Below are 24,600 nucleotides of genomic sequence, written 5' to 3'. Positions count from 1 at the left end.
CGGGCAGAAGCGGCTTAGCGGCAGGAGACTGGAGCAGCGGCTAAGAGCCGGTGTGGTTGCTGCAGGGCCTGGCGACACCTTCCCACGTGGTGAGCTGGAGATTTGAGCTGGTGTGTCGGAGTCCAGGGAGCCGGAGCGGTGCAGATCAGCCACAGTGGCGATGCCAGTGCGGAGAATGGACAGCGGGGACATGCGCCGGCAGAACAGGTAATGTATTGCCGCTAGCATCGGTCGTCGGACATTCTAACGCCGCTATCGACGATCTCCCGACCCGCCGGCGATCGAGCAAAATTTTCTGCACAGACGGATTGACAAGAGCTATCAATTTCGGACGGAAATAGGTCAGCATTTGCGTATCGATTTCACAGCAGATTCGATCAGTGATCAAATCTGCTGTATATCGGTGGGAAATTGAATAAGTGTATATGCACCTTTAAAGATAGGTTCCTTGTAACTGGCTACTGCACTTAGTAATTTGATTTATGGCATGTGGTCAATCAGTGAGTAGCTTATGTTTCTCACAGACATAAGTTCTTGTATGGCTGCCAGACTTATTTGCATATGCTCTGTAGCTGATTACGTAGCATATATTATATTAACACTAGGCGTGATGTAACATGTACAGGAAAACTTCTCATCCTGATATACAGGAAATAACACCATGGCAGTGTCAAGGCACAGACATATGAATATCTGTTATTAGTATTATAGTCTGTTAAGGCCTACAGGGGCTTCGTCATCAATACAAATCATACAACAGAGTTTAACCACTTCGTGACATTCAGACGTATTAAAACATCCTGCTAGAGCCTCTTATTAATGGCTCCAGGACGTTTTAAAATGTCATGCACTGCTGCTGCACATGCAAATAGTGAAAAAACCCAACCAAAAAAATACACCTTTATTTCCAAATACTGTATTGTCACCATACTTTGTACTAGGGACATAATTAAAATCTTGTTATAACTAGGACAAATAGGCAGATAAAATGTGTGGGTTTTATGTACAGTAGCAGTATTTATATTAAAAAAATAGGGGATGAAATTGGAGAAATTGTGTATTTTTTTTCATTTTTTCCCTTGTTTTCCCCTTTAAAATGCATGGAAAATTAAATAATTACTGGAAACAAATATCAACCCCAAAAATTGGCCCAATTGGTGGTGAAAAAAACAAGATATAGATCATCTCATTGTGATTAGTAGTGATTAAGCTATTGGCAAATGAAAGGGATGAGCACTGAAAGGTGAAAATCGCTCTCGTCCGTTAGGGTAAAAACCTCCTTGGGGTGAAGTGGTTAAAAGAGACTGCAGGTTTCTCCTAAATATAGAATATTTATTTTTGCAGAAATGCCTTTTGTGTTTAACCTGAAAGACCATCGGCCACTCCCTGCTCTCTGGAAATACTATTCATTACATCAACTCTAAATTTGCACACCAGGACCCTCGTACATGTCTTCGGCCACGGCACTTGTTTCGACTTCCATCTTTATTAAATCTGTTTGGTTGGTGTCATGGATCGTGTTTCTCTCTTTGTCCTCTATTTTGTACAAATTAGCGGCTGTTGGTTTGCAGTTTCCCGCTGGGTTCCCTCAACTAGACTTAACTAGACTAGCACCAATTTCTGTTCTTCGGTGGCTTTTTCTGCTCTTAGTGTATTTAGTATTTTGTGGCTGGTCTGGTTTGTGCTCCTAACTGTTGCTTCTGTGCTCTGGGTAGCATCTTACCATTGGATTCCATAGAGACCAGCAAGCTAAAGAAGAGCTCCAAACGAGTAAGGCTAGGGCCACACTAGCTCCGGGTGCGGGACGCATCCGCGGTCCGGGCTCCGATTTTAAAAAACCGGAACGCAAACGGATCCGTGCTGCCTTTTTTGCAGCACACGTTCTGGATCCGTTTGCGTGTTTTTTGTTTTTTTTGCTAGAGGGGGTAGCAGCCAGGACGGGGGGCTGCGGGGAAAGCGGCGGCCAGGGGGGGTCACACCGCCCCCCCCCCCCTTGCTCACCTGGGTGCCCCCCGTCCCCGCTCCCCCTCCAGCTCGCACATAATGTAATAAATTATACCTGAAGTTCGGCGAGCCGGGCACTTCCGCCCACAACACTCGAGTCACTTCCTGCAATGCCGCCCTCAGAGGGTGGCATTGCAGAAAGTGACTCGAGCGGTGTGGGCGGAAGTGCCCGGCTCGCCGAACTTCAGGTATAATTTATTACATTATGTGCGAGCTGGAGGGGGAGCGGGGACGGGGGGCACCCAGGTGAGCAAGGGGGGGGGGCGGTGTGACCCCCCCTGGCCGCCGCTTTCCCCGCAGCCCCCCGTCCTGGCTGCTACCCCCTCCAGCATGGCGGCCCCATCCTTCACCAAGGGACACTGGAAACTTATCCGTTTCCAGTGTCCCAAAATGTCAGTGAAGAGGGAGGCCCGTTTCTCCATTGATTTTCACTACCCGTACGTGTATACGGGTCCGTGAAAAATGCTGCAAGTCCGGACTCTGCGTTCCGGGTTTAAAAACGTATTCCGCGGATCGCACGCGGATACGTTTTTAACTTGAGTGTGTACTGTTCCTATTTTTAACATTGGTATCCGTGGCTCAGTTTTTTGTCCGGGACAAAAAACGTAGCTACGGATACGTTTTTAAAGCAAGTGTGAACTAGCCCTAACACTGAAGGGTGAGTTTGTGTCTCAAAGTATCAAACTGGAGCTACATGTTATTAGGCAAAGTAAAAAGACCCAGCCAAAACAAATCTAACTCCATAAATAACGTAAGATGAGACCTGCAAATATAATCTCCATGATCCTGATGACATGGCATATTAGTTTTGCTGCTAGGGCTTAGAATGGCATCTTCTATTTTATGATGCAACATATATGTTGTCCCTTTCTGCATGCATGCTTTACATGTTACATATGACCTCACTCTCCCACAATGCTCCTGGGAGGCACGCCTTGAGATTGTTGCCTAGGCAGAGTCTCCTGATGGAAGTGCCAGTAATGCTTTTGACTAATAAAAATCCTATTTATTGGCAAAAGAATATAAACCTAGCTATACGTGCAAGCTTGGAATTGAGGAGTAGGAAGTTAATATGGTTGTGAAGTCCTCTCGGCACTGGACCTTGGAGGCTCTTATCAGAGAGGCTGGGATTAAGAGCATTCTTTTTATTTGACAAATCACTCAGCTCTGCAGTGAATTAATAGCTGTGTGAATCCTGGCAGGGTGGGACAAGTGACACAGCCGAGGTTGCCATGTGAACGCTCTGCTGCAGACTCCACACTGGAATATTCAGGGAAATTTACACTTGTTTCATGTGGAAAGTATAACATAACACTGCTGAAATGACCAATTTTCCAGGAGCTCTGCTTATTTGAATAAAGGGCTTCGTGTAGATTTGACTGGCCTGCTTCTCCATAGTAAAATGAATGGTGTTTTCTGTAGAACATTTGCATGTACTTTTTAACTGCTTACACGCATGACCAGGGAAAAAATGATCTCTATACAGACCAGGGGCAAACGCAGGATTTTTAAGGGGGGGGTTCCTGAAAGGTCCAGAAGCACGTATGTCCCGAGTGCTTCCGAATACAGGTGGCTCCATACTGCCCATGCACAAAAGTGCGCTGGCGTATTACGGAGCTGCCTATCTTTGGAAGTACTCAAGGACACTAGTGTTTCTGAGGGCTTCTGGTAGCAGCAAATGTGAACGGGGTACAGCGCTGGAACAACTCCCCAAGAGAGGAACAGGAGATAGACTTAGTTTGGACAATTCAGTGGAATATGCTACATAGTGTCACATAGCGCAAGCGATACCCATATGATGCAGGGATATATGCATCTGCGGAAGATGTCGGCGCTACATAAATACTAAATAATAATATTTTGCCTCACCAGGATTGCACTTTTATTTAGCTTTCCTGTAAGACAAGAACACACAGTCAGCTCTAGGGGAAGAGGGAAACAAAGGTGAATGAGGGAGGGCTGGTGCACACCAAGAGTGCTTCTGAGCGTTTTTCAAATCAACAGTGATTTGAAAAGCGCTTGGCTAATGTTACCCTATGTGGGTGTTCCCACAGCAGCGTTGTGATTTTTTCAAAATCGCAGGTATACTGCATGTAGCATGTTTTTGAGCAATTCATTCAAAAATCGCTCTGAAAATCACTTCACAAAATCACACTCACAAATTGCTAGCGATTGCTATTGTCATTTTGGCGTTGCACTAGCCCAGAGAGAGGAGTGGAGAAATTGAGAATAGCCCCGGAGATGGAGCAGAGAACTTATCTGTATTGAAGTCCCACATCACACAGGCTACTTGCCTGTAATCGGACTCCTGTCCCTGTCAGTCTCTCACACAAGTCAGAAAGAAGCCCTCCTGGAGTCTAGGGACTGTCAAAAACTTTTCAGCTTGTTATCCACACCTTATCCACACATGCAGTCATTATAACAATGGGGAGAGACCAGACAGATGTTTGCCCACAGACCCTGAGTCCAGGCAAGCTCTGCATCATGCTGTGCATATTTACCAGCTTGCCTGCACTCTAATTTCATCATGTCTGACACTTCTGTGCTGTGGAGAGTCCAGGACTCCATAATCAACATTTTCTCACTGTAGGCTGCATCTTCTTGTGAGGGTTGTGAGGGAAAGCTCGCTGCCTCTCTCATTCTATTAGCTGGAGGGAGGCACCAGAAGTAAGAAGGGAGGGAGAATGAGGCTGTTTATATTATGCGGGCTTCCCTGGCTGAATACACAGCTCAGTGCAGGGGGGAGGTTCCAGACACCCGGAATAGCCCCCTGAGTTCGCCAGTGCAGACACGGATGTCTTCATTTATGTGTGAATAAATAAATGGATGCATACATAGAACAGGAAATTGTCAGCATTAAGAAAAAAAATCACATTACTAAAACCTATGCAGAAGGTAAAAATGTCATAACCCCTCTGTATATATACATTGAACTGATACAGTAGGCATAATTACAACTGGTGTCCACCACATACAAGCTGAATCTGCCACATAGCAAAATCCATAGGCAGCAGCAAAAGGCTACCACATTTTCACCAATCATCCAAAAAACAGGCAATGGTGACACGAGGTAAATTTCAAATGTGGTAATGGAAAAAAAAATATGCAATGGCTCTTCCAAAGTATACAAATTATGATAAATAGGAGGGGGATTTCTAAGATGTGATTAGCGAGAATTGTCTGCTGACCTTTTCTCCCACTGACTCTGCACCCTTCAACTGCCGTCAGGCATCAGTTTTAGCAAATCATAGCTGGCTGCAGATTGACATGGAAAGGTACAGTATTTCTAAATAGCATTTAATTGCAAAGAACCTTGCAGAGTCTTGCTATTTTCAATGAAAATGGGGTTCTTGAATATATTGAGCTGTATTGACTTTGTCTTAAAGGCCCCGTCCAGTTATTTTTTTTTATTATAATAACCTCTTTATCCCTTTCTAGTCTTATAATTTTACGTGTAAATGATAAAGAATGTACCTAACTACTGTCAGTCTGATGAAAACCCTGGTGGTCACGTGACAGCCACTGCTTCCTCTGTGCTAAGATAATGGGCAAGGTGCATTTTTGTATATTATCATAACTTCATCACATCCTCATTGGCAATAGTGACCCCAACAGAAGAGAGGTTTATTGGCAGCTCGGACATTCCCTCTCTTTTAGAGGCAGCTTAGGCGGAGAAGGAGTAAGTGGAGTATAGTTTATCACAATATAGGTATTAAGGGCTTTTTTTCTTTTTATATTATGACTAGATAAAGAGGGAGATGATAATGTAACCAAACCTTAAGCCAAAATAAAATTCAGTTTTTATACATACCTATGAAGAGGAAAGACTCTGGATAACATAGAGCTTTCCCGATCCTCGCTCTGTTCCATTATTCCCATGCAGTTCCCAGTAGCTGCCACCTGTACTTCTAGACCGGGATGAGTGACGGATTAAAAATGGATGAAATACGAATGGGTGTTAAACTTACCCAGCATGCGTCTTCTTTCATCCGTCCCACGGCGCCTCCCACGCTTCCAAGCCGCGTCACGTGACTACAAACACTTCCTCCTTCAATCTGTTGCTTATCCCTGCTTCTAGGTCAGTGATGGCTAACCTTGGCACTCCAGCTGTGGTGGTATTACAAGTCCCATGAGGCATTGCAATACTCTGACAGCTCTAAGCATAACTCGGGGAGGCAGAGGCATAATGGGATTGGTAGTTTTGTCACAGCTGGAGTGCCAAGGTTAGCCATCACTGTTCTAGGTCTTCAGCACTCCTTGTGCAGCCCTTGGAAATACTCACGTCCCTGAGTAGTTTGAAGATGAGTGCATTTGTACTGTACACCCACAAGTCCACGCTTGCGCAGGCACCGTATGGATCCGTTAGTCTTTCTAAGTAGTTAGGAATGAGAGTACGTCTGAAGGCTGCACAATGAGTGCCGAAGAGCTATTTGACCTAGCAAGCCGTATAGCTTGGGGACGGTGCAGGAACGGCAGGGTGAAGAGGACTGGGAAGGCTCTATGGTATTCAGAGCCTTCCTTATACATAGGTATGTATACAAAATGAATGTTATTTTTGGCTTCAGATTTGCTTTGAAGGTGTAAGTTCCAAGGCTATCATGCATATTATTGTACAAGTTTTCTTTGCACCTGTATTTGTAACTGTATTAACAATGTTGTACAAATGCTCTGAATTATATAGACACGAGTACAATATCATAAAAGTGGCACGTGCACACTGTGTAATGTATGTTCTGCTTATGCACGCCTCCTAACTTTCTGACTTTATAAATACATCAAACGCGAGGAATTTTTTAAAATCAAAAATGTTCTGATTTTGGAGTTACTTCACCAAAGGAGCCTTTGTGTGACTGATTGCTGACAGACTGATTCTGGGTAATCACACAACGTGAAATTGTTGGCTCACTTCTCATTCCCTAGAGTTCTGTAATTAGGCTTTTGTAGAGATGAATTACTATCCCGTCTTTCCATTGTGTGAGCTGCTTAGAGGTATCTTGCTTGTGTTAAATGGCTGCACAGTGGAGACTAGTAATGCACTGGAAGTGTACTCTTGGGCTTCCACAATAGGCATTTAGTATTATTATGAAGATGTATTAATAAGAGCGCTGACACCTTCCACTGCACCTTAAAGAGTTAACTGAACAAGTCATGCCACTAACTTTTCCTCAGGAGCTCACAATCTAATCCCCACCATAGTCAATCTAATGTCCCTAATTTACCAATGGAATTTGGGAGGAAAACTGCACAAACACAGGTATAACATACAAACTCCATGCAGATAGACTTCTGGGGCCCTAATGTTGCAAAGTAAGAGTGCTAACCACTATGCCAATGTTCCTACTGAATGTGTATAATACACAGTGGGCAGTGTTGCCATATCCTAACCAATGTGAGATGAGCCTCTAATGACCTGACCTCAGTTTAATTCAAAATAGGCTCCAGAAAAATTTTGTTCTGTATTTTTACACATCTTTTGGGGAGCTTCCCTTTAGTCATTTTGAATGAAACCACACCCTACTGTGCACCACCACAATAGCACAGAGCCATGTGTATTGTATGAATAGCCTTTCAGCAGCCACTCTACATTCTGGCACGATCCTGGAAAGGGCTGCAGATCTTTGCCACTGAATGGTAGAGTACTTTCTGGCCGATCTTTCCCAGAAGTCCATTGGGCTTATTCAGAGCTTATTTAACTTATAAAAGAAATCACTGCAATCCTGACCTGAGGCAAAGCTACTTAAAGGTAAGCACATTCTGGATCCACATACCTCTGAGCATTCTCCATTCCTTTCCTTGTTCCACCGGTGCCCATAATCACTCCTTGAAAAAAAGTGACTGCGGCTTAAGTCATATTTTTAGACAGGAAGAGGCGGGCTTGCTGCAATGTTCCCTCCTATCAGCCTCCCATTACCTTCTCTTAAAGCAGCAGGGTCAGCCATACTATCCCAGGAAAAAAAAACACGTATATAAGTAGAGAACTACTTGTTCTACTTATATAACAGATGTATTGTACTGTCCATGTTTTGATTTCAGTGTATTTTATATAGTAAAGAGAATTCTGTTCCTGCCATTTGCCATCTTGATTCCCTCTAACTGAAGCTAATCCTGATATAATTTCCTCCCGTACGTTTTTCTTCTGCACTCGGCCAATCCCTCAGCCTGAACTGCCTTCAGCCAATTAGTGAGGAGCAGGAATGTGGGAGGGGTGATGACAAGTTTCTTTTTCATTGGTAATTGCAAAAATAGAGCCAGGCTGACTGAGATAAGATTTATTACAGCAGAAACATTTCTGAATAAATTGGAGTGCTTGCAATGCAAGGTTAGGTTGCAGGCTGCATATTAAAGGGGAACTGAAGTAAGAGGTATACAGAGGCTGCCATATTTATTTCCTTTTAACCAATACCAGTTGCCTGGCAGCCCTGCTGGTCTATTTCTCTGCAGTAGTATCTGAATAACTCCAGAAACAAGCATGCAGCTAGTCTTGTCAGATCTGACTTTAAAGTCTGAAACCCCTGATCTGCTGCATGCTTGTTTAGGGGCTATGGCTAATAGTATTTAGAGGCAGAGGATCAGCAGGGCTGCCAGGCAACTGGTATTGCTTAAAAGGAAATAAACATGGCCGCCACCATTTACCTCTCTCTTCAGTTCCCCTTTAAACACAGAGGGCTCTATTCATAAAAAATGTTTGGCGAAAAAACTCCTGGAGGGAAAATACCGCAGCAGTATTTTAGACTTCTGGATGGTAATTCATAAAAATCTTGCCAGCTGCGATGCAAGAGCGGAGATCTCCCGCTGAAGGCTGGCGGTAAGCTGTCGGAAGGCATGCGGAAACACTTCAGCCGGCAGAGTCCCTCCGTGCACTGCTCTCTCTGGGAGGTCTATCCCATTCACTTGTATGTAATCCGCAAAATCAGAGGAAGCGGTATTTCCCGTCCACATACCGCTTCCTCTAATCTTTATGAATGGCCATTTTGTTACTTTTTTCTAGATAAATCTAGAAAAACACTGGAGAAGGCGGAAATTTCTCGCTCTGCTGGGGGATTGTAGATTTTCATGCGGGAACAGCTTTTATGAATCCCCACTTGGATAAATGGCCGGGAAAGTCCGCTGTTTTGAGCGGAAAACTTGCGGGAAAGTTTTATGAATAGAGCCCAGAGTAGTAGGTAAATGGAATTTGATTTAGCGGCTGACAGTCCCTCTGGGAGGTGAATAGGATGGGTATCATGTAGTGATTGGAGTGAACACTGCGGAAAGCCTACCTCTTCCTGTTTGAAATTTTGAGTTTAGCCGAAAGTCACATTTTTCAAGCAGTGCTTTGGGGGGGGGGGGGGGGGGTTGCGAATTGAGAAACGTAAATAATACACAGAGGTAAGCACAAAAGCATGAACATGCTTTTGTGCTTACCTCAGGTAGCTTTGCCTTTCAGTAGATAATTTAGATCAAATTCTGAGAAATCCAGTGGTGGCCATACACTGTCAGATGGATAGAATATGCTTATAGGGGAGGTGATCATGAATGTGAAGCAAAGGGTAATTAAGTTTGCTTGCTAATGTTAAACTTCTTGTTAACCCTTCTGGATTTTTCACAGCTAGTAAAAGTGAAAAGAGATGATCACTGACTTGAATGCAAATTGCATGCTGTTTGGATATGGACTAATCAGGTGCAGTCGAAGGCTTGATTGGTCCAGTCCCAAGCTGCATGTAAATTGGGAAAAAATTAGCATCTCATTGATCATATGTATAAGTAGGAGAGCGTGTCATTAATAACAGTTCCCATATTTGATGCAGCTGTTCCAAATAAATCTCCTTTGGTAAAGTTATGGCTGGTTCACACTCCCAGTGCTTTTGAAAGCTCTTGCTAATTCAATGCTATGGGTGATTTCCATAAATTCACATTGCTCAAGTGAGAACGCACCCATAGCATTACATTAGCAAAAGCTTTTAAAATCACAAGCACCTAGAAAAAGCTCTTGCAGTGTGACCCAGCCCATGGCTCAGAGATCTGTGCAGAGATGTGTGCAGCTGCCAGCAGTGTGGCAGTTTCTTGCTCTGTACACAGCCATCATTTGACCCCTCCCACTTCTCCACAGATAGGCAGGGAGCTGGCGGCGCCCCCTTTCAGCTCCTCACTCACTGCCTTTTGCAGGTGATGATGTGACTGTGGGAGGAGTCCAGATAGAACACCGACTGCTGTTCAGTTGGGATGGTCAATAAGATGCAAATAATTCCGATGCAGGATTATGCAAATTCTGTATGCAAATATATACGACTTGAAAATGGACCGATCAGATTAAACATTGGTGGACTTGGTTGGTCCATTTTCAAATGCGCACACACAATTTACATAATCCTGCATGAACTCAGAATTATTTGCATCTCATTGACCATTCTAACTTTTCGGTCCAGCAAAGGTGTGTACAGAGAGCATCAACAAAAGTGAGAAGTGCAGTCCAGACAGGTAATGAAAAACAATATAATTCAAACAAAGTTTAGGTGCACTGCACAAAACGTTGTGTATAGAAAATTGATGTATTCCACACAACATACATGAAAAAAACAAGAACCTGAACTGAAGCTACAGACATGGTGTCATGAGCTGGAAGTACCGTATATTCTACACCTCCCCTCCCATCTCGGCACATGATTGGCTGCTTGAAATCAACACATTGGGCTCTATTCACAATCATTTTCCGCATGCTGAAAAGCACTTGCGGTAAATTTCCAACTGAAATGAGACCATCTTGACATTCACAAAATTGCACGCATGAACATTTACCACATGTGTAAAATTGTACACGTTAATTATCCACATGCGTAAAAAATGCGGTAAAAGGCCACAAAAGTCGGTAGTTCCCCCCAAAAAAATCAAAATTCACACACAAAAAAAAAGGGGCGCCTTACTTCTGACTTAACTACCGATTTTTTTTTATCACCTACTAGTACTTGGTGATATATTTTGCTTCCCATTGACTTAAATGGAGTCTGGAGCCTTGAGTGCTGTGTTTGCTGAACTTAAATTTTTTTGGGGGACAAGTTTTTTATGCCACTTTTTTTCTGCATGGTTTCCGCATGCTTACTATGTAATTACGCACGTTTCCCACATTTTTTTACGCATTGTTGCCGCATGCGGGAAACATGCGGAACATTTTTAGTGAATGTGGAAAAAATGTGGACATTATCACTGACGGTAATATAGTAAAAAATATCTTACCGCATGTGTGATTGTGAATAGAGCCATTGCAACTTCATTGGTGAACCACCTGTGTTATTGATTGATTCAGTTTATCTAATTAAAATCAGCCACTTTAGTCTGCCAGTGTGTGGTCAGCATAATAGGCAACAGAATCGGTGAAAATGCTGAATAGCCAGTTTTAGTAGAGCCAGAATCCAGAAGCCACAAGAAGATGATCTGGCAGAACTACAAAGACTTACATCCTAGTTGTGATGCCTGTATTGCCTTACAGAGGAATTCTATGGGGCTGGTCATAGAGGCTTGTAATGATGTGAATACAGGTTTTTCAAGGAAAGCTAAAGAGCAGTAATTAGAGCACTGAGCAGAAAGTGGAGTGGCTCAGCTGTGACTAGTATATGCAGCACAGGTCTCCTGCTCTGTTGTTAGAAGTCTATTTTTACAAGTTGCATCATCTTTGCTGCAGAGCTCGGAGGTCTTCAGGGAATTGCTGTTCCTTTCACTCCTCTTGAAAAGAAAGCTTCATTTCATGTCATCGTTGGTAGGCAGAATATTCACACTGAAATGAAATGCTATGTGCAAGTGTTTTAATAACTGCATTAACTAATATAATAATTTTTAATTGATGATTATGCCTGGTACACACCATGCATCAGTAAAACAATCTGAAATAATATCTGACCTGTCGGAAATGATCGATTTGACTTGTGTGATGGGAAATTGCATGGTGTGTACCAGGCATAAGTTGGACCCTGGCATAGGGCTATGCCACATGAGTGATCTGTAACAGCTACAGGATCTCCAGTGCAGCAGCTAATAATCATGTCACACTTTGCTGCATAGACATGGCTTGTAGCTGCTGTGAAATGCCTCCTACTCTTCATTATACACATAAACCGCTGAGAAGTATGTGTCATCAGAAAGGCTATATACTGACTGAGTCTAATGGCCCATACTCACAGGCTACAATTGTCGCCGCAACCACGTGGCACGCACGTGTTGCGACGACAAGTCGCCCGTGAGTATGAGGCGTGTACCCCGAACCGTCGCTCATCGCTGCTGTCGCCAGGCGATTGGCGCGGTCAATCGCATGGCGACAGTTGCCGCCGCAACTGTCGCTAGTCCGCGTGTGAATGCGGACTAGCGACAGCAACCAATACAGAATTGACGCCGCTTCCAGCGGGGGGGGGGGGGAGGAACGTCGGCGACAGCTTCCGTCTCCCTCTTCCGCGTGTGTATGCGGAGGGACCTGGCGACGAGCTGTCGCACACGCGCTCCCGTGTGCTAGCGACAGGATACAAAAGTAGTCCGTGAGTATGGGCCATTATGCCGGCTACACACAAAGCGTTTTTTCGGTTGATTTTCCGTCCGATCGATTTCCGATTCAATTTTCAAATCAAATTCCGATTCGATTCTGTTATCTTTTCTTATCTATTTCCATTCACTTCTATGAGAAATCGATCAGAAAAACGATCGAAAATAAGATCGAACGTGTAGGAAATTATCTATCGAATCCTCTAACACAAAACTGTATGGTGTGTACCTAACATAATGCGGGCCACACACTGGGAGATTTCCTCTGATGGATTGCCAACCATGCTGGAGGAGATATGCAAAAACATGCTTTTGAAATCTCAGCACCTGATTAATTGAAATGAACTCATTGATGCTTTATTACAAATTAGCTTCAGTGATCCTCCTGTACCTGTTAGTATATTCTCTGATATATTACTCAGATTAAACGTCCCAGTTATGCTGGCTACACATTGGCAGATTTTTATTAGATCAGCCAAATGTGCAATGAAGCTGCCACGCGTTAAATTCAAGCATCCAGTCATGTTTGATTTTTCAGAGGCTATTAGATCCTTGCAAAGTTATGTGTGCTCAGTTCACACTATACACAGCACTGCGCTTTCAGTATAGTTATCATACTGCCTCTTGCAGTGTAGCCCTGTTCAGCAGGACCAATTGGATCATTTTATTGTATCAGCCACCTTTAGGCCTCGTTCACACCTTAAAACAAAAATGCAAACAAAAGTGTTTTGCGTTTGTGTGCTATTATTCGTGGGTGATTTTAAAAATCGCCTGCGCTTGAAAAAAGGCCGAAAACGCCCCCAATGGGAATGAGCCCTCAGAGAGACTGAGATGCAAAATTATTTGGCCTCTACTTTGATAATGATTAGGGCTCAGACACGCTATAAGCGCTTTTCGGAGCACTTTTTAGCCATCAGAGCTTTCTTACAGCTTTGTAAAAAAAAACACTCCCATTGACCTACAGTAAAATCGCTTTTACCACAATTTTAATGTAAGTCAATGGGTGCATTTTTTAAAAAGGTCTCAGATAGTGTTAATGGCTAAAAAGCACTCAGAAAAGCGCTTATAGTGTGTCTGAGCCCCTAGCCCAATGCAGCTCAATTTGGGTGGGACTTGATTTGTCCATTTTCAAGCTGCATATCTTGGCATAAGAATGTACATAAATCTGCATGAACCTGGAAATATTTGCATCTCATTGATCATCCCTAATCATTATCATGGTAAAGAAAAAAATTTGCATCTCAATCTGTCTCAGGGCCCATTTCCACTATCGCAAATTTGCATGCGTTTTTCGCATGCAAATTCGCATAGCAATACAAGTGAATGGGACTGTTTCCACTTGTCAGGATTCCTTTGCGTTTTTCTGTGCACAAAAAATTCGCATGGCAGAGCCATCAGAATTCGCATACTGCATACCGCTATGCGAATCACTTACAATGTATTTAATAGGAAATTTGCATGAGGTTTGGGTATGCGAATTTTTATGCGAATTCGCATAGAAACAATGGAAAAGCACACCAACACTGCCATGGTTAAATTTGTATACATCGTCATCCATGCGAATGCGCATGAAAATTCTCATGGACCCGCATGCGAAATTCGCATCCGCATGCAAATTTTTACCGCAGCGATTTGCACCGCACAAGTGGAAATGCAGCCTCAAGGTGGCTGATACAATAAAATGATTCAAGGTTATTTTGGCTTTTCGATAAAAACGATCAGTTGCATAGAAAAATCAAAAGCTTTTTTTTTTCTTGTTTGAGAAATCTGATTGAATTTCTTGTGAGTTTTTTTTTCAGTTCTTTTTTTTTTTTTTTTTTTTTTTCGATCAAGAGTGGTGGATTTTTCTGGTCCATCTTTGTGAAAATTGAATGGTGTAGGGTAGATTAAGTTCTTGATTTTTAGACCCAAGCAAGTTTCTCATAACTTTCAATCATTTATTTTCGTAATTGGGGGAATAATCAAACACGTGCGATAAATTGGTGAGATTTTTCAAATGTTACAATCAGTCAAAAATTGATTGTAATCCTTGAATTAAAAAGAAATGTACAAATTGTATGGCGAGTGGCCACCTTTGGTGATAGTCAGTGACGCTAACAATTCTAGCTTTCATGCACATTTAATACAAAGTCATAACTGCTTGGAAACGGGCAGATCAAATGCACTTCCTGACAATTTTGATTGGCTGAAGCTGCATCAAGTGTGCATTGAATTTGCATGCAAGCCAGAATTATTTTGGCGCGTGATGAAATAGTGGGAATCCTTGCCGTAGTCAATAAGAAACTCTGGGTGGAAGTTGTATGAGAGAATTTATATGTTTACAGGCTTGCAATTGCCCTGTTGATCATTTAGGCCTCTTCCAGACGAATGGCTGAACTGCGCGCATATGGAGCAGATATAATGTCAACCTGGGATGAGGGGAAAGAAAAGCGTACCGTGCATGGGTGGCCCAGCTGCACGTGCCTGCGCAGTACGCTCCCAGCCGTGGAAGCGAGACGAGTACTGCACTGCGCCAACTGACCCCTACTGGCTGTGGAGAACGGGGGTGCTACTGGGGGATCTAGGAGGCTTTGGACCACAGTGAAAGAACAATCTGCGTGGAGGAGGCTGGAGGAAGCCCCAGGTATGTATAGAATTCCCCCCCCCCCCCCCTTGTCTCGGGTACATTTTAAATGTGCGTCTGTGCCCCATAACCACCATTCAGGTGCAATTTAAATGAAGCTGAATGATGATTAGCACCATACGGGTCAGGGCCTGACACGTGATGGTGTTAGGCCCCATTCACACTTAAAAGCGCAAAACGTTTTGCGGGAGTGATTTTTCCAACGATTAACACTGAAAAATCACTGGACACTGCAGCGATTTTTCAGTGATCGTGTTTAGCGCTTCTATAGCACTGAAACGCGATCGCCAGGAAATCGCCTGAAAATGGGGCAGGCTACACGTTTGCGTTTGGTGATTTGCGTTAATCGCTGGCGATTAATGCAAATCGCCCAAGTAAAAAGCGCAAGGCAAAATGCTCTAGTGTGAATGGGCCCTTACTCTGTGGCAGAAAACTCTGACATGTCACCTCTCAGCATGGCTGTGGCCACACAGATGTGATCCCAGGGGGTGGCTTGTCCACCGCTGGTACCGTTTCAGAGATTTGAGCATCCACTAGCCTTTAATAATGTTTAGTGTCTACTAAACCCATTTTCAGTAGAAAATTACATATATTTACATAGATTTTACACGAGTCCTGAAAGAGGGACACAGGAGGAAGAAAGAGGGACAGGGATTTAGTTCCCAAGGAGGAACTGTCCCTCTGAAAAAGGGACATTTGGGAGCTGTGCCACCATTTTCAGCTTCTATTCTATTCATTTTTTCTTATCTTTGTTTACCGGATGTTTTTGAGGGCAGTAAATCACAGGGCCTGTGCAATGTAATCTGCTCTTAACTTCATATCGTGTAATAATAGTATGTGTGTACAGGATGTGACATGTCTTTGCTTTTTCCTGTAGTGAACTTTGGAGATGTGGTTATAGAGTGGCTACATGCCTGGTGTATCCACCGCATTCTTTCACAGTCACCTAGCAAATGTTTGGAAAACCGTGCAGTTTTTCATGTATTTCCAAAAATTCTTATGTACGAGACCTAAAAGCCCTTTCATACTGGGGCGGTGTGTCAAAATGACGCACTGCTACCGAAGCCTAATGCAACCCTATGGGAAAGTTCATACTTCCCACATTGCGGTACGCTGTGCCGAAAGTCCCTAATCTAACGCTAGTGCAGAACTACGTTACCGTGCGTTATCCGCGTCAGTTTGCATTGGCCTGGAAGTCATGTTAGTCTATGGCAACGCAGAGTTTTTTTTAAAGGCGACGTCGTGGGAAGCGTACTTTTACAATATGCTTCCGTGCACTTCTGCATACCCCGAAGCAGGAAGTGACCGCAATCGGTGACTGTGCAGTGTGAAACCATTCTAAAACTGACACTACAGCATGTCAACAAATATTTCCTGTCATGAAAGTGAATGGGGGGGGGGGGGGGGGGGGTAAGAGTCCTGGCATCTCAAAACCTAGCTAATTTTTAGGACTCTATTTAGAATATAGTGTCTTGAACAGTGACTGGTCCCATACATCCCTGTACGTCTGGTGCTACAGCATAGCTGTCATCAGTATACATTCCTCATCAACTGGTTGCAATGACATTAGTATGAGTTGCAGTGAGCCACTTCCTGGATGATGGTGTACAGATATCTGCCTGACTGATGACATGTTGTTTTTGCTTATTTTTAACTCATACAGGTGTAAAAGTATTTAATGTGCGCACAGACATCTAATTTTGATTTGCCAATAATTGCCCAATTGTGAAAGTCTACACAATTTGTCCATAAAATTCAAAATCTGTTGGCCCTCATACAAATGTAAAGGTACCCATACACTGAAATTATTTTCCGTCGAAATACAGCAGATTCGATTACTGTGATCTACTGCATTAAACGTAATGGAGCAGTGTCCAGCTACATTGAACACTGCTTTGATCTTTACCCTGGCAGGATGGGGGGGTCAATAGTACTGGACATGAACACGGAGGGACTTCAGAGATGGTAACAGTGAGGAGGTGAGTATTTTATTATTTATTATTTATTTATTTGTTGTATTTATAAAGCGCCAACATATTACGCAGCGCTGGGTATAAACTGTTCTGGCACCATAGCATAGTGTCATTGATGTCTGATTATAGGCTCGTACACGTGTGCAACTATTCCGCCCAACAATTGTCCAAACTTCTGTTGGACAATAGTTTTGTGTGTGTGTGTACGCGTGGCAAACATGACTAGATGAACGACTGATAACAGGCAGTTTGCCCTAACCGACTGATCAACTCACTCGATTGTTGGGCTAATATCGTGCAGTTATTATTAAATTTATTATTATTTATTGCATTTATAAAGCGACAACATATTACGCAGCGCTGCACAATAGATAAATGGGTTAACATACAAGGTAGAACATACGGAAACTCACAACAAAACAAGATCATGCAAATTATTTGATAACAATACAGTGTCATAGGTCAAAATAGAGACTGTTCGAGTCTACAAGAGGGGTGGTTGTGAGTAAGATTGCATAATCAAGCTGGATACATTAGGGAGGAGGGCCCTGCCAGAGGCTTACAATCTAAAGGGGGGGAGGAGACAATAGGTGCATCTTTTGAGAGGGTGTCTAACAGAACATATTATGGTGCTGGTGTAGGGGGGTATGCGAGCATGAAGAGGTGAGTCTTGAGAGCTTGTTTGTGTACAAGTCGTTTGTATTTGGCTTGAATGTGGCCAAATTGTTCAGTCCGTAGTTCTGCTTGTGTGTGCAGTATGTAAATGAGTTGGTTGTGTAGTTGGTTCGGCCATGTTGAAATACAGGTCGTGTCACCTGGTTGTTGTGCGGTTGGTCATGTGGTCGTGTTGGTCATGCGCTTTGTTGGACATGTGTACTAGCTTTTAGCCTGGGTACATTTTCCTAGAGGAACGTCTTATCTTTGGGCATTCTGACTCCTCGGTAGACACCTCCTAGCTAACCAGGTTTAGTCTATGAATCGATTAAACTAATTTGATTTTCCCAGATGATGTATTTGTTGCTCTAGGCCCAATACAAGTGATGTCTGCTCTGTGAATACATACTGCATGTATAGCTGATGCAATCTTCTGATCATCATCTCAAGTTACAGGCTCTTAAAAAAAAATAAAAAATTGTATGACATTGGAGGACAGTTTTGTTTAGGTTGCCTGAAGCTCTGGATTTAGAAAGGGGTCATGTTGTGAACACAACATATAGAAAGAGATTACTGTCCCTGCCCCCACACTATTAGTCAGTTATCTACAGTATAAGCAGCCTCAGGTGATGTCCTCAGACAGACAGCATAGACAGGAAACTGACCGTGTAGCTATTTCATTAGTAATGGTGACATTGTTCCTTGCAGTATAGACTTGTGTCTGCCTGATAGAGATTACAAAATGCTGTCACTGGATATTGGACCTGGTATTTTATTATCTGCTTCTCTGCATTCTACTTATGAGGGTTATACAGCCATGGATTGCAGAAGCCTGTGACCAACAGCATCCGACAGCTGTGGAGTGGAGACAGCAAAGTAAGTGGGGTGTGGTCCAGTGCTGGTCATGGAGCAGATCTGCTGAAATCAAACCAACAAAAAATTTGAGTGGGCAAAAGGTGTTCATTAAAGGACAACTGAAGCAAGAGCGATATAAAGGCTGCCATATGTATTTCTTTTAAGCAATACCAGTTGCCTGGCTGTCCTGATCCTCTGCCTCTAATACTTTTAGGCAGCAGATCAGTTGTTTCTGACATTAATACTGTCAGATCTCGCAAGATTGGCTGCATGCTTGTTTCTGGTATTATTCAGACACTACTGCAGGCAAATAGATCAGCTGAGCTGATGGGCAACTGGTATTGTTTGAAAAGAAATAAATATGGCAGCCTCCATATTCTTCTCCCTTCAGTTGTTCTCTAATTACCCTCATGCCAGGTATGAATAAAACAGTGTACAGTTTATTTAATTCCTCTTAGGCCTGTGCACAGATTCAAACACCATTGGTAAAAAAAGAAGCAATCCCCAACATTTAGGACGCGATTCCACTAGAGCGGCACGCATCTGTGAGACGGCTCTTCCGGGTCTGCTGGGAAAGCAGACGAATCCCATCAGCCGTGCCATGCACGGCTATGGGATCCGCAGCCTCCCGCACTGATTCGGATGGAAAAGCTGGCCTAATCGCTAGCGGTAGCGAGTCGGCTGGCGTTACCATTGCACCCTATGGCAGAGTTCCCCCGCACTATTCGCCTGCGGGGAAACTCTGCGGATTCGCGGCAGTTTCCGCTCAAGTGGAAACGCGCCCTTAGCAATGAGCGCATGATGTAAAAGCACATTTTGATTCAGCAACGACTGAGCGCTGAATAGATCGTTAGCGAAAAAATAAGGAATCGTAAGTGTGAGATTCCCCACACGAGTACCGTACTTTGAATCGTTTGGTACAAACCACTAACACGGATTGTCTGAACCGTCCACCAGGACAGATCGGTCTACGCTAATCACTGTCTTGTACCATCATTGAGACTTTTTTTTTACAATTCTCGCCCCACCGGTTGTTTTTGCGCAACGATGGTGTTCGGAACTCAAGTGCATAAAAACAGGGCTGATATTACAATTGCGCAGGAATACACTGCTGATTCCATGTCATTAGTTTGTCTTCTGTAGGATTTTGTGATGGTGCTGATTGCTTGTCAAGAAAAACACTGTAAATTTTAATAACACAGTTCAAAATGTGTGGAAGGAAACAGGTTTCCGGCAGCTGCAGATTGTTTTGTGCGGGGCCCACCCCGCCTTTTCCTCAGATGTGGGCACTGCGTCCATGTTTGTTCCTCAGCACTGTGCTTCATATATGCCCAGATTCCATCCTTCTGAGTGTTATTTACAGCATTCATGAACCTACACCTCCACCCAACAAATTTAGGTCCATGACACTTTCCAGTGTTCTTCACTGTTGCACCAGGTGCCTTTCAAAAAGCAGGCAGTGCTGGGCTTCCTCCTCAGAATTACCTGCTGCTTTGCGTTTTACATGCTATCATTACACTCTGTATTTAAAGCAGGTCTGAACTTGTAAACAAAACTGAGAAAAAAAGAATTCTCAATGCAAACTACTTGTAAAACTAAAATTAAACCTTGTGACAAACCTAATAGTTACAATGCAACAATTCTTTCTCTTTACAGTAATACAATAACATTTGTAAAGTGCTTTTCTCCCATAAGACCTAAAGCACATAGATGTGTCTCAGATCAAAACATACTGGCAGGGTGGGCTGTGTTAGGCCTGGTGCACACCAGAGGAGTTTTTCTGAGCGTTTTGAGTTTTTGAAACCTCTTGCTAACCTAAGCGGGAATCACACGATTTTCGCAAACCGCTAGTGGTTTTTAAAACTGCTAGTTCTGTTGTACCCTATGGCAGTGTTCTCACTGCTGCGATCGGGTCGTTGTGTGATTATCGGGAAATCGCAAACGTGTTGCCTGCAGCGGTTTTCTGGAGATTCTGGAGCAATCCAGAATGCTAATTTGTCCAGTGATTTTTTTTTTTACACGTTACATCACTTACAAATCACCCACTGAAACGCTAACGCTAAACGCTAGCGTTTAGCGATTTTAGATGTGAATGGTGACTCAGTGTGGGAAGTAGTTCCAAAATGTACGGGCAGCATGACAGACGGCTCTGTCTCCAAAGGTTTTCTGACGGATTTTAGGGCTAATGTTAAAGGTGCATTGTGTTTTGATATTGCTACCCAGCAATACCTTTTTAAAGTTGGGGTATACAGTAGTAGGTTTGAGCAAGGTCTGCTTTAAAACTGTTTAAAACAGCTGTTCTAACTTGTCATGTTTTAAAAGACAAGAAATGTTGCTTGCGATGGTCTGAGACTTCAGAAGGGGTTCTACAGCTCCTGCTGCATCAGCAAATGCTGTATGAGCAAATTCTTCCAGGGAAAATCCAGTCAGTGTTGGTTACCTTTTGGATCTGTGAGTCAAGCAATCATTCATTAGCAGTTTCTCTAGATAATTCTCAGTAACTAGCCCAAATGCTGACTAGATACAGACTTTGAAGGATGTTAAAGTTGCTGCCCTTTGAAGGAAAAATGATCGGTATAACCTGAAATTAATAAAAACAAATCAACCCTGATCTGTGGGTGTGTTTGTTTTGATGTTCTCAGTCAGCATGCATGTCTGGAATTTGTTCCTATTTTCATTAGTGTTGTGCAACCCAGCCTTTATTTTCGGTCTTTTGCTTCAAACTTCTGTTTTGAGCAAAAGGACACATTGCTTGCCTGCAAAGCCAGCAGTATGTCTGCACAGCCTCGGCCCTGCAATGTCACCTGGCAGATCAGCTCCCGATCCCCATCAGGTGACATTGTGCATATGGGCCTTTAGGCATGTGATTGGTCATTACAGGCATCCATTTTGTTAGCTCCATTGGGCAGGGTCTTTCTCTTACTGGATCTAAGCCTCATACATATAGGAAAGAAAAGTCGATGAATGACTCAACATTCAGATATCGTTAGAATATGCAAGGCACAAACAATTGCTTCTGTGAATGTCCATGAACGGTCTACGATGGTGCTCGGACATTATGAACGATGGGCATGAAAGATTACTTCAGTAGATAATCGTTTATTGTCCGCAGTGTGTCCACAAGGTCTACGGCGCTATATCTACACTCTGCATCTTTTAATGATCCTATTGTTTGGCGTTGTTTGGCATTTCTGTTGCATTCTTCAGCCGTTGTTCACAACAAATTGCTTAGAGAACTGTCATATTGTGGAACGACCATTCATTAATCGTTTACAAGATTCTATCTTCCTGCTTGTACATAGTTACAAATTTTACCTATGTGTATGAGGCTATGTGTATGAGGCTAGGTTCACAGTGGGACGTTGCGGAGCTATGTTATAACTTTTATACCGCAGCATACTGCACTGCAATAAGTCTATGCAACGTTAGCATTGCATGGTAACGTGTAGCGTTATGGTAATGCACTGCCACAGTGTGTTACCTCTAAACGCACACGTTACCCGGTACAGGAAAGCATAATTTCATTGCTTTTGTGCTTTACTGTACCTAATGTAGCGGTAATGCAGGGTTAATCTGAGTTGCCACTTTTTTTGCATTGCGTTGTAATGTTGCCTTGCAACTTTGCAACACAACATCCCACTGTGAGCCTAGCCTGACAGATTTTGACGTACACCTTTATTTCCTTTTGCAGTGTCACTTTATAAATTAAGCGTGATTTGTCACTTTGTAACAAAACTGTAACTTTGTTCTCCCTATTCATAAAATGCACCTGTTCTGCGGGGTTAGTTTCTGGAATTGTTAATATGTTGCCATCTGTAATTCCAGTATGAGGAATACAGACCACCTTACCCGAGATCTGCATAGAAAGTGCCACTGCCCTTGCTGCACACCTTAGAGATTTAGTGGCAGGCAGCTCTCTTCATTTCCAGCCCTATTAGAAGTCTTGTTTTATGGGGCATCTCCTGAGCCTATAAAAGCTGGGAGATTACAACGATGTAGGTGGAAGGACATTAAAGGCAAAAGTAGCAAGCTTTCATGCTTGTTAGCTGAATCCTAATTAATAAGGAGGGCCCCGTTTTAGCTCCATGTTAGTGTTACATTGCTTTGCTTCTGCATTCAGTTTGCTGCCATTGACAGCCCAAATAAAATGCTCTCTGCCGTGCAGCCCCGGTGCTGCTGAATATTTAATAGAGGTTTTTATTTTGTGGGTCTGTGGGAGTGAGTAAGAGGTGAACTAAGCAAGGTAAGAGCTGTTTAACCTTTTCCCTGCTGAAGGGCATTCCTAGCTGTTGCAGGGCACGGTGATGTGGTCTTCCCAGACTGTGCCAATGCAGTGTCAGAGCATGGGTGTGCCACACTTGTATGTGCAGGAGGGGGTGGGGGATGATTATCCTGGAGCACCTTTTTGGATGATTTGTCATTTGGTACTGCTTATTACTTTGACTTCATTGGACTGATTAGGAGCCAGCATCCACCGGAATCCCTCCCTCTAAAAGCTGCTATAGCACACACCGAAGGCTGCCTCTGACTTGTCCATTTTTACTACCTTATACGACTGAAAGAGTTAAGAACGTGAGGGGGCGATCCTGGAGGAATGCGCCTTTCATGTGAGTTGAATATTTCAGAATATGAGCAGCGAAGACACTAAGGGGAGAATTCTGCTTACAGTTACATCACCAGCCTTGCACATCATCTGTGCCTGTGCAGGTTAGCAGAACACACTGCAGCAGGAAGCAGCAATGCCGATCCCTTCCTAAGAGGAATTTATTTCTTATTTAGAAAAGGAAGCCTTCTCGCTGCCCAGGAAATGGCTTTCCTTGTGCGTTGCTATGCCAACTGCCTGCAGCCCTGGTCCCACAAAGTAAGCACAATAATGTCATTATATTGGCGTATTGCATTCTGACTCTGGGTGTTAGAGAGGAGGGGGCTTGTATTTGTGTGTTTGTGCATTGCTGTGATGCTAGAAAGTCTTTGGCTTAGAGATGTGCTTGTCGGATGTGAGATGGGGGACAGTCATCATTAGAGGAAATGTCCGTCAGTGTCACACGGCAGTGATTAATTGTGCAAACTTGGCTTAGTTGAGCAAAGCAAAGAGAGCACTGGTCACTGATCATACTGCATGGTTAGCATCCAGGGAGGAGGTTCTTCAGGCTCACTCTGCCCCCTCCCATCCACACATACATGTACTCGCTTCTAGAACATCATTGTATGTCTCTGCATGTCAGGCTGAAAGCAAGTAGCTGTAAACCTGCAATTGCAAATCAAGCTGGAGTTGTGTATTTGCGATGCTTGGCTGCTCACTGAAGGCTGGCTCCTGCTCTGACTAATCCTGTACAATATTAAGCCTTTTTGGAAAGGACTCTGTGGGCGGTCAGCCATTTTAGTTTTTTTTTTTCCTTCACCCCTCACCCCCGCCACTTCCAATCCACCCCCTCTCCACCTCCTCCTCTTTTTCTTTTCCTCCTATTCTTCAGTTTCAGCTCTGGTCTTGCTTCTCTGAAAGAATGCTGGATGGATAAGATTTCATTAGTCACTTTGCATACAGAGATGCTGGGGCTCCCAGCATTGTAAAACATGGAGACAGATGCTGCTACCAGGACTGCCTTGCTGCATTTGGGGCTGAGCGATTTTCCACTGCTGTCCGGCACGTTCTCTCGGATGTTGTTAACATTGTCCTCCTTGCCTGCTTGTTCTGCATGCCCCTGGATGTGATTGTCCGCTGCCTTTGAGAAATTCACACACGATGTTTAAATTCATCCCAGCGTCTGTTGCCTCATTATGAAACCTCTTGCTTTCTCATCTAGCCATGGAATTATGGGCCAGCAGGAGAAGCACTATGTGAGTATTTGATGCTTGACGTGTGGCATTTCATAAACGAAGGTGGCTATTTGTCTGTGTGGAAGGAAAGTTATCGCGACAAGTGGAATGAAAAATGGGTGATTTATTCAGTCATTTATGGCGTTACACTCTGAGACTCAGAGGTTCACT

General features: G+C 43.5%; 1 protein-coding gene across 12 annotated transcripts in view; it reads left to right on the top strand.

Moving 5' to 3' along the window:
* RAPGEF2 (Rap guanine nucleotide exchange factor 2) overlaps positions 1-24,600 on the top strand; it is a 417,203-nt gene that overhangs the window by 286,308 nt on the left and 106,295 nt on the right. Inside the window, exon 1 of one of the 12 annotated variants that reach the window (XM_068278853.1) lies at positions 23,131-23,219. The exons of 8 other annotated variants lie outside the window; for them this stretch is intronic. Coding sequence is in view for 3 of the 4 variants with exons in the window: in XM_068278852.1 (XP_068134953.1) it covers positions 24,391-24,450 (60 nt within the window). In the remaining variant the exon portion in view is untranslated. Of the gene's footprint in view, positions 1-23,130; positions 23,220-23,348; positions 23,474-23,820; positions 24,451-24,600 lie in introns of those variants that run through there. 3 more of the 12 variants (XM_068278854.1, XM_068278855.1, XM_068278852.1) reach the window with 3 other exon arrangements.

This window comes from Hyperolius riggenbachi, chromosome 1 (assembly GCF_040937935.1).
Source record: "Hyperolius riggenbachi isolate aHypRig1 chromosome 1, aHypRig1.pri, whole genome shotgun sequence".
NCBI classification, from domain to species: domain Eukaryota; kingdom Metazoa; phylum Chordata; class Amphibia; order Anura; family Hyperoliidae; genus Hyperolius; species Hyperolius riggenbachi.
This window is presented reverse-complemented; position numbering and strand designations above follow the sequence as displayed.